At 38.0% G+C, this 17397-nt stretch overlaps 2 protein-coding genes across 11 annotated transcripts in view; one reads left to right on the top strand and one right to left on the bottom strand.

Moving 5' to 3' along the window:
- ASB3 (ankyrin repeat and SOCS box containing 3) overlaps positions 1 to 17397 on the bottom strand; it is a 111615-nt gene that overhangs the window by 79410 nt on the left and 14808 nt on the right. For 7 of the 9 annotated variants that reach the window (XR_014839436.1, XR_014839435.1, XR_014839437.1 and 4 more), the window contains 1 exon segment: positions 1789 to 1997. The exons of the other annotated variants lie outside the window; for them this stretch is intronic. Coding sequence is in view for 4 of the 7 variants with exons in the window: in XM_013992808.3 (XP_013848262.2) it covers positions 1789 to 1984 (196 nt within the window). In the remaining 3 variants the exon portion in view is untranslated. 9 annotated transcript variants of the gene reach the window in all.
- On the top strand, positions 5520 to 16030 carry CHAC2 (ChaC glutathione specific gamma-glutamylcyclotransferase 2). 2 transcript variants are annotated; one of them, XM_003125149.5, is made up of 3 exons: positions 5520 to 5765; positions 12666 to 12701; positions 14994 to 16030. In XM_003125149.5, the coding sequence occupies exons 1-3, from the start codon at positions 5631 to 5633 to the stop codon at positions 15390 to 15392; spliced, it is 570 nt and encodes a 189-aa protein (XP_003125197.1). In that variant the 5' UTR covers positions 5520 to 5630; the 3' UTR covers positions 15393 to 16030. The 2 variants fall into 2 exon arrangements, with proteins under 2 accessions (XP_003125197.1, XP_020943891.1); XM_021088232.2 differs by lacking the exon at positions 12666 to 12701.

Genomic DNA, 17397 nt, shown 5'->3' with positions numbered 1-17397 from the left:
CTCAACTACAACAGAACAACCGAACTCATGGAAGAATAAGACCAAAAATGTTACAACCTCCTAAAATAAGTCATATAGCTGCTTCCTATTAGCCTATTTCCTGTCTCTCTACCCTTACCCTAATCTTTATGCATGTAGTACACATAAATTAATCTAAAATTTATTTCATAATAGTGAATTCTAAAAAAAAAATAGTGAGAAAATTTCATTTGATTATTTTTATCTACTATTCACATAGTTAACTATGTGTGGCTCTTATTCTACAAAAATATCAAGCCTAAAAAAAGAACAATAATTAACAATGAAGGTTCGTTTTTGGTGTGCCACAAGAGGAACTCCGATTTTTTTTTTGTAAATGGCCTCACCCACAGCATACCAAAGTTCGCAGGCAGGGACTGAATCCGAGCTGCAGCTGCAACCTACACAGCAGCTGTGACAATGCCAGATCCTTTAACCCACTGTGCACTGTGCTGGGCCAGGGATCAAACCCATGCATCCGCAGCCACCATTGCAGTCAGATTCTTTTTATTTATTTATTTATTTATTGTCTTTTTGCCTTTTTCGAAGGCCGCTTCCAAGGCATATGGATGTTCCCAGGCTAGGGGTTGAATAGGAGGTACAGCTGCCGGCCTATGCCACAACCACTGCAACACCAGATCTGAGCCATGTCTGCGACCTACACCACAGCTCATGGCAATGCTTGATCCTTAACCCAATGAGCGAGGCCAGGGATCGAACCTACAACCTCAGGGTTCCTACTCGGATTCGTTTCTGCTGCACCATGATGGCAACTCCAATATTTTAGTTTATTACATAACTTTTGACAAGTCAACTTCTCTGAGCCTTGGTCTTTTCAACAATAAAATGAGGATAACAATGCCTCAAGAGCAGTTTTGTATATATTAGACAATGTAAATCACATATCTAGTACAAAGCACTGCTCAATCAAACTCCATCTCCTGAGTGTCAGACTCTCTCATTTAGTCTCATTTACCGAGCCCTTCAGTCAATAGTTACTGGCAAATGTGTAACAAGCTCTGAGGGAATGGGGGGAAAAGAAAAGCTTACAGAATTGGTTTGCAGCACTGGCTTATTTTGTGGTATAAATATTCCCACATGGATGATGTCAATATATGAGCATGAAGTCATCCATATAGAGTTGGAAAGAGACATGATTCCTCTCTGTCCCATTACTCTTATTTTTTCCACAACGCTTTTACCTTGAAATTTTACAGTGAAATTATCTTGTTTAACTGTTTAAGTACTTACTGTCTGTCCCCGCTTCAGGAATACAAGTACTATAAAGGCAGGGATCTTGTTCATCTTGTTCTCTTCTGTGTTCTCAATAAATATAAAGTAACTGGAGAGAGTACTCAAATACCAAAAAGTATTTAAAAAAAGACTAATTCAAGCAAAACATTCACACCCTCAATTTCAGAAGCACAGTTCCCTTTATTTGGAGAAGGAATAAAGAATAAACATAACCAGTAACTATCACATGCTTAAATTAAAACAGCAGACTGTATGTGCCACATCACCTAGCTCAGACAATAAAAATGGGCCAGGCACAAGCACTTTCATATAAAGGACATTTAGAGATGTCCAGCTGGAACACCATACTTACATAATCTAAGGTGGGCAATCTTACCATTCTTAATAACAGAGGCTGTTACTGTGTGGTTATGAAAGGTAAACAAAACTACTGTTAATAAGTCATGTATTACCATTTTTTATGTTTTATTAATCCAGATTGCAAGCTCAATTTCCCATACCTTGAGTTTACCTTACCTGCATGAATTAACATCTGGAGACATTCTACAGAGTTGTGATAAGCTGCTTCATGAATTGGCATCCATCCCCTGTTATCAGCAACATCAACACTACGTCCCCTTTTGAGCAGTTTTCTTAAGACTTTAACATTGCCTTCCCTGGCAGCAAGTCCAACTGTGGAACATGTGTCAGAGTAGGCCTCTGTAAAATCCATCCTTTTGACCAGTCTACAAAACAAGTTAAAAAGAAAACACTACTGTCAATAAAGCAACACTGCATTCCTAGAGATTAGCAGATTGCAGTGGATCTGTCTAGCATCTCTCACATAAATGCTGAGGAAGAGCCTGAGGTAGAGATAGCAACCCATCATGCCATAGCCTCTGCTAACCTAAACCAGGAAGTCTCTCTGAGGGATTGAGATTCCTTAGAATGTTCTTACTAAAGACACCAAGGGAGTTTTTAAGTGTTCTATCATTCCTTGTCTGAGCAGCTCCTTCCGGCAGGCTTCTGCTCCTGTTCATACTCCAACAAAATGCACTCACTGGTACTCTGTTGATGAGAGAGCTAAATGACTTCAGTTAATCCTAAATGTATACTCTATTATACAGAGATGGATCTAACTACAAGTAATACTGAGCCTCAAGAGTTAATTTTATAGCCCTCTACAGGAAAAAGCTAAATCTAAAAAAAGCTAAAAAGGGAATGAAGGATATTTTCTTAAAAGAACAAAGGTAATTCTAGTTTTCCTGCCCCTGCTGGTCCCTTCCAAAAGGAGCTAAACACTCATGTTCTCTTTCCTTGTTGATATAGTCCCGCTGACTGAATATGAATAAATGAACAAAGAACACTACAAAGAAAAGGGTCTAGCTTTTCTTCACTAGTCAAAGTTTTTCACAGCATTATTACCCTTTTCCTCATAATTTCCCTTCAAAATTCATCTCAAATTTCCTTGGAGCTAGTATATGATCCCTACAAAGACAATTTCCTGTTATTCACACTATGAGACAGGTTGGGCCAAGATTCTCAGGGAAACAGTTATCTCGCAATGGGCAATCCCTCTTAGTAACACTTCAATCCCACCCTCCCTTTTAGTTTTTCCTAAAGATCTTAGAAAGTAGTTCAGAAAATGCCAACACCATGCCTAGTCCAATATAAGTGAAAAACTTTCTAAAACTACATTCTAAATAATTTAATCAGAAAGGGAGGTTTGAGGGAAGAAGTTAAAAGAAAACACAAAGCATTTCCTGTAGTAAATTTACACTTACCTATGATCACATTTAAATATAAAGTAGTAACTGCAGAAACCAATTCTACAGTGAGCCAAACAGCTGATGTGATCAATCTGACTGGATCAATGGTCCATTACTAAGAAAGTGAAGATTTCTTAGAGAAGATTTAGTTATTCAGTTAATAGTTATTTACTCACAAAAAGACAACCCACAGAATGGGAGAAAATCTTTGCAAGTGAATCGACTGACAAGGGATTAATCTCCAAAATTTATAAACACCTCCTGCAGCTCCATACCAAAAAAACAAACAACCCCATCAAAAAATGGGCAGAAGATCTAAACAGACAATTCTCCAAAGAAGACATACAGATGGCCAAGAAGCACATGAAAAGATGTTCAACGTCACTCATTATTAGAAAGATGCAAAGCAAAACCACCATGAGGTACCACCTTATACCAGCCAGAATGGCCATCATCCAAAAGCCTACAAACAATAAGTGCTGGAGAAGGTATGGAGAAAAAGGAACACTAGTACACTGTTGGTGGGATTGTAAATTGGCGCAACCACTGTGGAAAGCAGTATGGAGATTCCTCAGAAAACTAAACATACAACTACCATTTGATCCAGCAATCCCACTCCTGGGCATCTATCCAGAGAAAACCACGATTCACAAAGACACATGTACTCCAATGTTCACTGCAGCACTATTTACAACAGCCAAGACATGGAAACAACCTAAATGTCCATCGACAGAGGAGTGGATCCAGAAGATTGGTACATATACACAATGGAATATTACTCAGCCATTAAAAAGAACGAAATACCGGCATTTTTTGCAACATGGATGGACCTAGAAACTATCATGCTAAGTGAGGTCAGCCATACAATGAGACAACAACATCAAATGCTTTCACTGACATGTGGAATCTGAAAAAACGACAGACAACTTCTTTGTAGAACAGATGCTGACTCACAGACACTGAAAAACTTATGGTCTCCAGAGGAGACAGTTTGGGGGGTAGGGGGTATGTGCCTGGGCTGTGGGATGGAAATCCTGTGAAATCAGTTTGTTACGATTATTATACAACTACAGATGTGATAAATTCACATAAAAAAATCAATTTTGAGCCAATTAAGGAAATTTGAATATGGAATAGATATTTGGTGATTTAATTATTGTTAGTTTTCTTAGATGTAATGATGGCATTGTGGTTATTAGAGAATGTTCTTATTCTTAGAAGTATTAAGCAGGGACATGCAACTTATTTCAAATGTTTTATATTAAAAAGTAGATACAAGGAAAAAAGTAAAGCAACTGTGGCAAAATGTTAATTACTGGATCCACGTGGAGAGTTTATGAATGGTCACTACATTTTTTTCCCTAATTTTCTATATGTTTGAAATTTTTTGGAAAAGACAATGGGACTTTATAACCTGGAGAAAATATTAAAAGATCCGGTTATTCTTAAATTAAGTTTTTCTTCGTGGTATTTTCCTGCTGACTTCTTAAGACTTGTTTTGCAGAGTCTTTGAACCTGGATGTTCTCATATTCTTTCATAAAGCTAAATCCTCAATTAAGATAATTTGTTAAGGCTTCTGTATTCACATACAGAAACAGACTTGCAGGTCCAAGTAAACTTCCTAAACAGTATTTTGAACCAGCAGCTCTAACCTGCATATCAAAACATTTTTTAGGATACTTGACCCTTTGGAGAAACTCATGAAAACCATTAAATTTTTCCCCAGATAAATGTACATAGATCCCAAATTTTGTATACAATTTCAGGAGGTCCCACACATGGCTTCTTAAGCCTAAATACAAGCTAAAATCTTTGCCTACATTTTTCTGAGTTAGCTTCCGAGAACACTAAAGATGAATGAAGTCGTTTCACTTGCAAAATTTAAATATATAAGCAATTTTTGTTGAAATAATAGCTCTCCCAGTCACAAAACTTAATGAGGTAAACTTTCTGCTTTTATTCGAAAGACTAAAAATATTTTTTAATATAAACAAAACAAAAAACAGGTTATATTCCGAGCTTGCACCTGGCTACTGTTACACGGGCAGAAAACCAGTTTTCAAAGCATAACAAAATGTCTTTTTATGTGCCAACTTCAGCCAGCCGTAAACAGCTCAACTCCGTATCTAGACTACACCAGCCACGACTCCCACCCTCTCTCTCTCCTCCTTCCCCCTCCCTGCTCGAAAAAGACAAACAGTTCCAGTCTTAGAACCACAAATCCCAAAACAAGATTGTGGGTGTTGTAGTCCTTTGCACACAAGCACTGCAATAAAAGCAGGGTGATTTACGGAGGCTGCTGAAGAATCCAATACTTAGCATGAAGGAGATCAAAGCTTCTTGATACCCTAAGCAAACAAAATAATCATGTTGACTGAGACAGAGTAGGAAAATATTCCTCGAACTGCAAGTCCCAGCGTGCTTTGCGCCCCCAAGGACGGAGTGAGCCCTTTGCGCCTGCCCAGCCGGTTGCTTGCGTCCGGAAAGCTGAGGTCCCTGCCGGCAGCAGAGACCACAGTGAAGGAGACAGCTACTGCTGCAGCTCCCGCTGCTACCGCCGCCGTAGACCCCTGACACCGCCGCCACTGAGGAGGAAGAGCCGGAGAAGGATGTGGGTTTTTGGTTATGGGTCCCTCATCTGGAAGGTGGACTTCCCCTATCAGGACAAGCTGGTTGGATATATCACAGGCTACAGCAGGCGCTTCTGGCAAGGCAGCACCGACCACCGCGGAGTTCCTGGCAAGGTGAGGCGCCAGTCGGTCCCCCCCACATTGTGCCCCCAGAGCCATGCTTCCCAACTCCTGGACCAGCTCGGCGGACCCCAAACCCTAACGCGGAAGGCTGAGCATGTAGATTAGGGATAGTGCTGTTACATCTATCTGTAAATTCCTTGACCACTTGCCCCCACTCCCAAACCAAGGGAACTCCTTCCAAAGCCGCTGGACATGCCGGTGGTGATTAGCTCTAGAGGCAAGAAACGTGGGCGCAAGCTCACACAAGGCTTACTTGCTGGGAGGGGGTCCCACCTCTTGACAACCACTCCCCCTCCCCCACCCCCAAGAAACAGGAAGGTAAACCTTCCTGCCACCACGGACCTGAAATACTAAAATCAGCTAGTAAATTCAGCTTTTTAGCAATTAAGTTTGTTGGCATTTCTGCATTCTGGCAGACTTTCATTGATTTGAGTTTAAACATGCATGTTATTTCTGGGCTTGCTTTCTATCTTTGCAAAGATTGTATTTCATGACACCTAAGATCACAGAAAAACTGGTTTCCAAAATTACCTCCTTAAGGAGCTTATTAATTTGATGACATTAGTTGTTAGGTACTTCAGAAGTTAAATGAGTCCTGTTCTGCTACCTAAATAACACAGTACCAATACTATACTAAATACAGATTCAACATTTTAATGTTTTTTTCTCAGTGGTTCTCCTCTAAATTACAAATGTGAAATGTAAGTTACTTGATCCATTTTTCAGTCAGGCAGGCAAAGACATTCATTCCAATATATGTATACAAAGAAAATAGCAGCTCACTGCTTATGCAAATCAGCCTCATTATTGGCCGCAAAACAACTAATCCTTAAGGAAAACTAAATTTTGAGTAACTAGTAATTTGGATAAGTCGAACACTTATTATAATTAACCTCCTAACTTTTAGAAGAGTACAGATTTTTTAAATTGCTTAGATGTACTCTAAAATACTTAAAAGTTATATGAGTCTGGGAGTTCCCATTGTGGCTCAGCAGAAATGAATCTGACTAGCATCCATGAGGATGATCCATGAGGTTCGATCCCTGGCCTCGATCAGTGGATTGAGGATCCGGTGTTGCCCTGAGCTGTGGTGTAGGTCGAAGATGTGGCTCCAATCTGGCATTGCTGTGGCGTAGGCTGGCAGCAACCCAGAACCTGGGAACCTCCATGTGACGTGGGTGCAGCCCTAAAAGACAAAAGAAAAAAAAAAAAAAAAAAGAGTTATATGAGCCTGGTTACCTCTTATTTTAAGAAAGAAATTAATATTGGCCCAAAAGCACAACATGTAAAATGCTAGAAATCAGATGTAGAAAGAGAGTGAGGTTAATTCCAAAAAATATCTGTAGTCTTACATCATGGAAAGGGAAAGTGAGGAAGGATGTAGCTTGTACCTGCTCATAAATGAGAAATAGATTAAAATCACAAAGAGTTAGAAGCCATTCTACATCAACTAGAGTTGGCAAATTAAGAATTTGGCTTTAAGATAGACAGATGGCTTGAAAGCAGGGGGAGTGCTTTAGAACAAATAGATATTTACAGGCCAACAGAAATTTCATGGCCAAAGTATCTCTAAAAATGTTATGAAACAATATTTAAGACTTTAAAGAATTAAGTTAAATAAAATTCCTTTTGAGTTGTCAGATATGAGCATTTAGAATTGCCATTCTGAAGAAAAGCCTTAATCCAAACTTCAATTTTAATGACCAAGTATTAAATGAATATGGTTATAGTAGTAGAATATTTTACTACTCTAAGTCTCAACCAAAATGTATATGTTTGTTAAATAGCACACTGGTTATGTACACTATCAGAACTGATAAGAAACTGCCAAGTCAATACAACAGTTCATAAGTCTTTTAAAAAGAAGGGGGAGTTCCCGTTGTGGTGCAGCGGAAATGAATCTGACTAGTATCCTTGAGGATGCAGGTTCAATCCCTAGCCTTGCTCAGTGGGTTACAGATCCAACATTGCCATGAGCTGTGGTGTAGGTTGCGGACTCCGCTTGGATTCTGCATTGCTGTGGCTGTGGTATAGGCTGGCAGCTGAAGCTCTGATTCTACCCCTAGCCTGCAAACTTCCATACGCTGCAGGTGCAGCACTAAAAAGCAAAAAAAAAAAAAGGTAGCTATAAAAGCTGATAGCTCTCTTTTTATTTAAATATACAAAAATACAAGGCAGGAAAGTTGTGGGAAAAAACTGCAACAGCTAATAGTTTGACATCTATTTTCATTTAAATAATCCATCATAGCATATTAAAGGAAAGCCTAAGCACATTCCCTAAGTCTACAGCTCTGTTTAAAAAAAAAAAAAAAAAAAAAAAAAAAAATGGAAGAGTTCCCTTTGTGACTCAGTGGTTAATGAATCCAACTAGGAACCATGAGGTTACGGGTTGGATCCCTGGCCTTGCTCAGTGGGTTAAGGATCCAGCATTGCTGTGAGCTGTGGTGTAGGTTGCAGACGCGGCTCAGATCCTGCGTTGCTGTGGCTCTGGAGTAGCCGGTGGCTACAGCTCCGACTGGACCCCTAGCCTGGGAACCTCCACATGCCACTGGTGCAGCCCTAGGAAAGGCAAAAAGACAAAAAAAAAAAAAAAAATGGAAAGAACATTATTTTACTTCACATTTTATCAAATAGATCACCAGCCTACTATAAATATTAACTACCTGACAAACAATATAAAAGGCAACAGGAAAAATCTCCCAAATTAGAACAATGACATAGATGCTACATAGGACCATGTGTTTTATAGCAACATATGCTCCTAGTGAGTTAGTCATCATTACTATGAAATGTGATATTATTAAACAAATGTTACACTCATTTCCACCTACTGCAGTGTGACATTTGTAGGAAAAATACCAAACCTACTTGCTTTACTAAATTATGCTTTCTTTTTAGCTTCATTAAACTTCAATATCTTTCTAAGTTTAATTAAGCATCTCATTTATTTGTAACAAAACTGGCAATTTCTCATCAAATTAAGGATTTTTTTTTTTTTTTTTTTTTTGCAATTTAGGGCTGCACCCGCAGCATATGGAGGTTCCCAGGCCAGGAGTCTAATTGGAGCTACATCTGCCAGCCTACACCACAGCCTCTGCAACACCAGATTCAAGCCGCGTCTGCTCACTGCAACGCCAGATCCTTAATTCACTGAGCGAGGCCAGGGATCGAACCGCAACCTCATGGTTCCTAGTCAGATTCCTTTCTGCTGTGCCACGATAGGAACTCCAAGGATTTATTTAAATGTAAATTTTTTTCATATCAAAGAGAATATATTTCAATTTCAAAAAGAGAAAATATTTAACAGAAGAGATAATCATGAATATTTACTAAATCTCTAAATTTTCTAGATGTAGATCAGAAACATTACTCAATGAAAGCACCCATCATGACTCATATTTCACAACATCCTCCAATCCCATTCAGCTTACAGAACCCCTTCTTCAGTTTCAGTGCCCCCCAAAAGCCATTTAAGTGCATTTACAAATTGACATTGTTTCCCAACAGCATATTTATTCTAGGAACAGAGAACTTAAGGTTTAGAAAATATTTCAGGGTAAATCTATCAGCAGTGCCAACAGTCTATGTCTGTATCATCATAAGCAGTCACAGGAATGCATCTATTTTTCCTGTAATGACGTCTAATACATACTCTTTGTTTTCTTTTTGACTGCCACCACCTATATCCAGGACTTTACTACCTCTCCTCCTTTCAGCAGTTACTACTGACATGTAAGTGGGAGACACCAATGCAAACAATAAAACCTGAAAAGTTCTATAAAGGAAATGAATAAAAGGAGCAATGAGAGTTGAAAAGGAGCTGCTGCAAAGTCTTCTGGGAAGACAGCCAAGCCTTTATGGAGAGAGTGGCGGGAGGATATTCAAGGGATTCTAAAGAAGGAAGGGCATTCTGTACTGCGCACTGGAATATCCAGAGATATGAATGTTTGTAAAGTTATAAATAATTCATTACAGCTAGAGGGGGAAAGTGGTAAGAAACGAGGTTTATAGTTAACTCATGCTAAGGAATTTTTATTTTATCCTGTAGGGTATTACAACCTTGAAAAATTCAAAGCACAGGAGTGAGTAGCCCAGTTTTTACACCAGAAGTCATTCTAGGGCCAAGTAGAGGACAGACTGGAAGCAGGCAGTGAAATCTCTAAGGAGGCAACTGAAGGATGAACAGAAACCAGATTCAGAACATAATCAGAAGATAAAGCTACCAAGAATTGGTGACTAGGCTGGAAGAAAGGGGAAACAAGGAAACATGGAGTGCAAAACTTGTCCCCTAGACCACTAACGTTTCTTACTCAGTCTACCTACTTCCCACTCGGACGTGCATACTGTATACTTTATTATCATACTGCTCTTCCCAAAGCACTTCTTTTTTTTTTTTTTTTTTTTTGTCTTTTGTCTTTTTTTGTCTTTTGTTGTTGTTGTTGTTGTTGTTGCTATTTCTTGGGCCGCTCCCGCGGCATATGGAGGTTCCCAGGCTAGGGGTTGAATCGGAGCTGTAGCCACCGGCCTACACCAGAGCCACAGCAACGCAGGATCCGAGCCGCGTCTGCAACCTACACCACAGCTCACGGCAACGCCGGATCGTTAACCCACTGAGCAAGGGCAGGGATCGAACCCGCGACCTCATGGTTCCTAGTCGGATTCGTTAACCACTGCGCCACGACGGGAACTCCCCAAAGCACTTCTTTTATCATGTCAGTCACCTACTACTCAAGTACAACAGCTCATTTCCATTTTCTCCTAAATTTCAGTGGCTTATTTTCCACTGTCCCCCAATTTCAACTCCAATCTTTGGCTTTTCAAATCTGACTCTATCCTTCTCCAGTTACCTTTCGGAATCATCTTATGTACATGGAGGACACTCTTCTAAAAGTCAGACACTTTGCCTAGTGTAATTCTGCTTCTGGACCCTCATTCAAGAGTCATGAGTCATTACCCTTTTGACAGAATTTTGTCTTTCTTTCTGACCACTCAAGATAGAAAATTCTTACTACATTTAATAAACAGCATACATCACAGTCCTTAAGTATCTCTACTATTTCACATATTAAATTCATATTCCAGAATCACAATGTAAACTCTTGAAAGCAAGAATCAAAGTTTTATATTCTCTACAACGCAGAGTAGGTATTCAATAAATATTTCCAAATTCACTTTGGGGAGTTCCCATCATGGCTCAGTGGAAACGAATCTGAAGCATCCATGAGGATGCAGGTTCAATCCCTGGCCTTGCTCAGTGGGTTAAGGATCCAGCATTGCCGTGAGCTGTGATGTAGGTCACAGATGCAGCTCAGAACTGGTGTTGCTGTGGCTGTGGTGTAGGCTGGCAGCTACAGCTCCAATTCAACCCCTAGCCTGGGAACCTCCATATGCTGCGGGTACGGCCCTAAAAAGACAAAAAAAAAGAAAATTCACGGAGTTTTCCGTCGTGGCGTAGTGGTTAACAAATCTGACTAGGAACCATGAGGTTGCAGGTTCAATCCCTGGCCTTGCTTGGTGGGTTAAGGATCTGGTGTTGCTGTGAGCTGTGGTGTAGGTTGCAGACGCAGCTCGGATCCTGTGTTACTGTGGCTCTGGCGTAGGCCAGCGGCTACAGCTCTGATTAGACCCTAGCCTGGGAACCTCCATATGCCACCTGTGCGGCCCTAGAATAGGCAAAAAGACAAAAAAAGAAAGAAAATTCACTTTGAAATTGAAGGTAATATAGCAATACCTACATGACCCATACCAAAATAGATATTCACGGGAGCATTACCTAAATAGAAAACAAGTCAAATATAAGTATCCAACAATAAAAGAATAGTTCACTGATGGCAGAATATTATCCAACTATTAAAATTATGATAAGACCTAATAGGAAAATATAATTAAATTAAAAACATAACCACAAATCCCAGGTGTTCTATGATTATGAATTATCGATACAAATGGACAGAGACTAGAAGGAAAGAGCAACAAAGATGACACAAATATCTGAATGATATAGGCTATGTGCCACACAATAGACTTACAAGAAGGTAAAATTGTGGCTTACAACTCAACTTTCTAATGAAAACACGTCAGTAGATACACAGCCTTTAGCACCACGCTGGAATTTTATTACTTTTTAAAACGCAAATTCTCAGACAGCTCCAGACCTAAAGAATCAGTAACTACCTTCAGGTATTTCTGATCTACATTTAAATTTGAGAACCACTTCTCTATAGGAAAGTACCCTGGAATGTCATGTTTTGTTCCCTGGTAAAATCATAGCAATATTTTTTTTTAAAGAAAAAAATAATCAGAACGTTTATGTATAGTTGCTTCTTCCTTTTGCTTTTCATTTTAGATAAGCCTTAGTCACAGTTGTGTTTAATATATCAATTTTAAGTGCACATAATATACCCATTATATACAAATTAGAATCTTTTAGAAAGGCCAAGATAGTCTGGATAAGGTAGATTCTCTTAATTCACTTTAAAATTTATCACAAAAAATAAGTACCTTTAAAAGTACTTAGTATTCGGAGTTCCCATCATGGTTCAGCAGAAATGAATCTGACCAGTATCCATGAGGACACAGGTTTGATCCTTGGTCTTGCTTTGTGGGTTAAGGATCCAGTGTTGCTGTATGCTGTGGTACAGGTCACAGACCTGGCTCAGATCCCACGTTGCCGTGGTGCAGGCCGGTGAATACAGCTTCGATTTGACCCCTAGCCTGGGAACCTCCATATGCTGTGGTTGCGGCCCTAAAAAGACCAAAAAAAAAAAGGACCTAGTGTGAGCAAATGAAGTTAAAATATTCCACGTCAATAGTAAGTTGCTAATGCTCAGTTAGTTAATGAACTTTAATACAGGAAAAAAAAATTTTTTTTTCTTACTTTTTTTAAAACAGCCTGGAAGAGTTGTGACTCTTGTTGAAGATCCTGGGGTATGGTATAATTTTCTTTTTTGTATAATCTTTAATCATTAAATGTTAAGATTTTTCTCAGTTTTAATAATCAATGAAATTTTATTAGTTTCACAGACAATGTGAACTATGCTGAGACTAGAATTCCTCCCTGTATTTGTTCAGTTTCCTTTCATCTGTTGGGAAAAGTCAGAATGCAGAATTCAAGGTAGACAACAAAATAAAACCATGGCATATAGTCTCATAGTCTCAATGAGTTTGTGGATAGAGAATTTTGTGGTCCCTTTTGACATTAATGGAGTGAGCCCACAGATAGCCAGACTACCTCTAAGAATCACATGGAACCAATAAAGCTTCCCTCACCTTTGCTGGGAGTCCGACATTTCAGCAAAAATCAGTCCTGATACCACTTTCTTTACTGCCTCATTTTATCAACAGCACAACAGGTTTTTAAAAAAAGTTTGGAGCACTAGAAAACATTTATTTACCTGATAATTCTATATTTCATAAATATTTTCAATCACTGAAGTACAGATTCAGTCTTTTTATTATGAGTTAAATATTTAACTTTAGAAAGGGCTTTGATATAAAAAAATCAAGTGGCTATCAACAGCAGATGAATAATGCTGAGATTATGAACTGCTTTCATAACTTACATTAGGAAAATCATCTATAAAAATGGCTTCAAACTGGTTAACCCTATTAATTAGGGTTAATAAAAGGCACTTTGTTTGTTTTTTGTTTTCTTTTCAGGGGCACACCCGTGGCACATGAATTACCCCAGCTAGGGGTTGAATCAAAGCCACAACTGCCAGCCTATGCCACAACCACAGCAACACAGGATCTGAACCCTATCTGCAACCTACACCATAACTTGGAGCAACTCCTGGTCTTTAACCCACTGAGCAAGGCCAGGGATCAAACCCACATCCTCACAGACACTATATTGGATTCTTTTTTTTTTTTTTTAATTTTTTATTATTCAAATGAATTTATCACATCAGTAGTTGTATAAGGATCATAACAATTATATTGGATTCTTAACCCACTGAGCCATGGCAGAAACTCCAGACACTGTTTCTATAGAATGTTAATTCATTCAAGGTGCTTAGCAACTTAAAGTTTAATAATAAAAGTTTAATAATTAGTTAATAAAGGTTGCCAAGAAACTAGAAAATCTGTTTTATGAACTATAAATCTTGCTTATTTCACAAGATATTTTATTAACACTACCAAAGAAAATCTTTGCAGCTAAAGTACACTGCTTTTACTGACAATGCATGGACTCTCTTGACAAAGAGGTTACTATTTAGTATTCTGGATGGAGTCATTTACAAACGATATCTGAAAGTTTAGGCAGTGAAGAAATGAAGGGGGAAATGAAACTCTTGTCTTAATAGTTGATTACCAGAGTTCCCTGGTGGCCTAGCAGTTAAGGATTTGGCGTTGTCACTGCTGTGGCTCAGGTTCAGACACTGGCCTGGGAACTTCTACATTGTGTGGGCACAGCCCCCCCACCAAAAAAAGTTGATTACTTTATTACAGAGCATTTAAAAATACAGAACCCTTTCTGCACATAGGGGAATACTTAGTATATAAAAAGATAAGTGATGCTACAACTGTAGCTGAAGCGGACAGAGGATCAAAGCCCTCCTAGCCAGCATACCAAGACTCATTCCCTGACAGCCCTGAGGTGGGCTTCACGGTGGCTACAACACTCCATGAAGCAATTTGGAAACTACTGCCACTATACCATTGGTGAAATGTTAATGATTGAAGGCTTTAGAGCTATATTTTTAGTGACCAAATGAAGACTTAATATGTTTCCTTTCAGTCCCATTAATTAAAAGAATAATTTTCAAAAATTTAAGCAAAGATAAATATCCTGATATGCAAGGAAATTAATTATTCAGAATAAAGAATTTAAAGTATCAATTCCTGGCATTCCCATTGTTACGCAGCAAGTTGAGGATCTGGCACCTCAGCAGCTCACGTCATTGCTGAGGTGCTGGTTCAATCCAACCTAGCACAGAAGGTTAATGTAGGTTAAGGATCTGGCATGGCCAAGCTGTAACATAGGTCACAGCTGTGGCTCGAATTCCATCCCTGACCCAGGAACTTCCATATGCAGGTGTGGCCAAAAAATAAAGTGCTGACTTCCTTTATTGTTTAATATATACCTCTTTAGTGCACTTTAAGTGAAGCAAAGCAAAATTGCCTTGATTTCTAAGAATATACAAGATTATTAGATCGTAATACATCTTTACCTACTTTAACCTTGTAAATACTAAATAATATATTATTTTTCAACAGGGCTGTGTATGGGGTGTTGCTTACAGACTGCCAGTAGGAAAAGAAGAAGAAGTAAAAGCATACCTTGACTTCAGAGAGAAAGGAGGCTACAGGACCACAACAGTCAATTTTTATCCAAAAGATTCTACAACAGAACCATTCAGTGTGTTGCTATATATTGGAAGATGTGATAATCCTAATTATCTTGGTCCTGCACCTCTGGAGGACATTGCTGAACAAATTTTTAATGCAGCTGGTCCGAGTGGAAGAAATACAGAATATCTTTTTGAACTTGCAAATTCTATTAGAAGCCTTGTGCCAGAAGATGCAGATGAGCATCTTTTCTCTTTGGAAAAATTAGTTAAGGAACGTTTAGAAGAAAAACAGAACTTCAGTTGCTTAAAAAGACCTAATCATTGAGAGTTTTTGTCTTCAGAGAATAGCTTCACTGCACAATGGCAATATGATTTGTAAACATTTTTACTGGAAGATCTTAGCTGTGTTTAATGTTGTAGTCAAGATATCATCAAAATTTATAGTTTAATTGCAAGTGGCCTAAACACATACATATGTGAAATATTGGGGTATAGTTAAAGAAAAAATTTGTTTCAATAATATAATGATTTTGCAACTATATGACCCTGAATACTTGCTCAAAAGAAGTGAGTTCTTTAGAAAAATATAATGAAGGACTCAGTTCAGAACTTGTTTTTATCTGAATAAATATATTTCTGTTGTTTCATATTACAATATTATTTTGAAATTGTAGAGAATTAAACCAAAAGTCCAGTAAACATAATAAGGTTATACCTTCAATGTATCCCCACACATTAACTCTGTAACTGTGGTTTAAAACACATAAGTGTAAAATAAGAAGTAACTAGAAATGTATGGTAGTATAGAAAAAATTTTGGCCTTGATTGTGAATTTCCTTGTTTAGGTATTAAATAAGACCCTTTCTAATTTAAGTCAAAAATTTTAGCATTTTAATTTAAAATTTTCCTTGGAATTATAATGTACTACACCTCTGCTTTTCTGAATAAACATATTTTACTACATGGAGGAATTTCGGCTAAAAAAGCACAAATTACATTATACAAATCACATCTACTAACAATGTAGTCTATCATTCATTTTTAATTATATTGAAACTAAAAAAAAGAAACATGTCCTTTCTGATATTACAAATTAACAGAAACATATATAATGAAAGTTTGCTGTTTGAAATAGCCTTCAGAATTGTGATTTTTTAAAGTAAGAAGGGGCATTACCTGATCATTTGCTTCACAGCTTTTTATTACCTTCTTATATCTTGTTACCTAACAACGGTATTCACTGAATAGTGCTGATGATGCTACTCACGTAGGAAACCTATACATGTACATTATTAACTCATACAGAAGTAACTTTCATTCAGACTAATCAGAGTATTTCATACTATAGGTGATTTTTCTCATCAGGACATATAGTCTTTAAAATCTTTCAATTTTAAAAGAATTTCAGTATTGCACAAAATCTAGTATGAACCTAATAACTAGTATGGAACTTTTTCATGTAAGTTGAAATAATGCCATCCTACATAGTAGAAACAGTAGTCCTTTTCATGTTTTTTTAAACCTATTAAACCTGATAATTTACCCAGCTATGTAACTATTTAAAATATTTTCCAACATTTTCAATATTAGTTTTCTAGAAGTCATTTCACTTGTGTGCAACAGGAAGGGTACTAACATTCATTAATGAATATCTCATAAGGATGTACTAGACACTTTACATACAAAGCATCCACTAAGCTTGTTTTCCATAGTAACTTGCACACAGTTACACATCTACTAAGTAGAAGTCCATGTCTCTCTGCACAAGATCTTTCCACAACATGTTTAAAAACCCACTTGAATTTAACCATCTTTACTACCCTGCATCTTTTTTTCAGGAGGTAAACAAGATTAATTTTTGTGTAATGAAATAGTACATGACTTCTTACATAGAGATGTTAATTTTGATGGATGCATAAAGATTCCACAAATACAATGAGCCTACCCAAGATTCACATGCCATGGCTCAGAATTACATATTAAAAGCTGGATTCAGAGATCCATCCTTAATTTTACAAACAAACCTAGGTCAAAAGGAGTTTGTGATTCTGCAAAGTGATTCTTCTACCACTTAATATATAATTGTTATGAAATATCAGGGGAGAGGGATTACTTAGGGATCCTCATTTATATGTCTTTCCAAACTTTCAGTTAGAGGTTTAACTGGAAAATATGCATGTGGTAGAGTCCGTGTCATGATTCAGCAGTAACAAAATCAACTAGTATCCATGAGGACAGGGATTCAATCCCTGGCCTTGCTCAGTGGGTAAGGATCCAGCATTGCCATGAGCTGTGGTGTAGGTCACAGACATGGCTTGGATCCTGCATTG

Source organism: Sus scrofa, chromosome 3, assembly GCF_054392235.1.
Source record: "Sus scrofa isolate SSC_HxYL_T2T_F1_AM1 chromosome 3, Sscrofa_HxYL_maternal_Yorkshire_Landrace_v2.0, whole genome shotgun sequence".
Classification (NCBI taxonomy): Eukaryota; Metazoa; Chordata; class Mammalia; order Artiodactyla; family Suidae; genus Sus; species Sus scrofa.
Note: the sequence above shows the minus strand (reverse complement) of the source record. Positions and strands in the feature narration are given on the sequence as shown.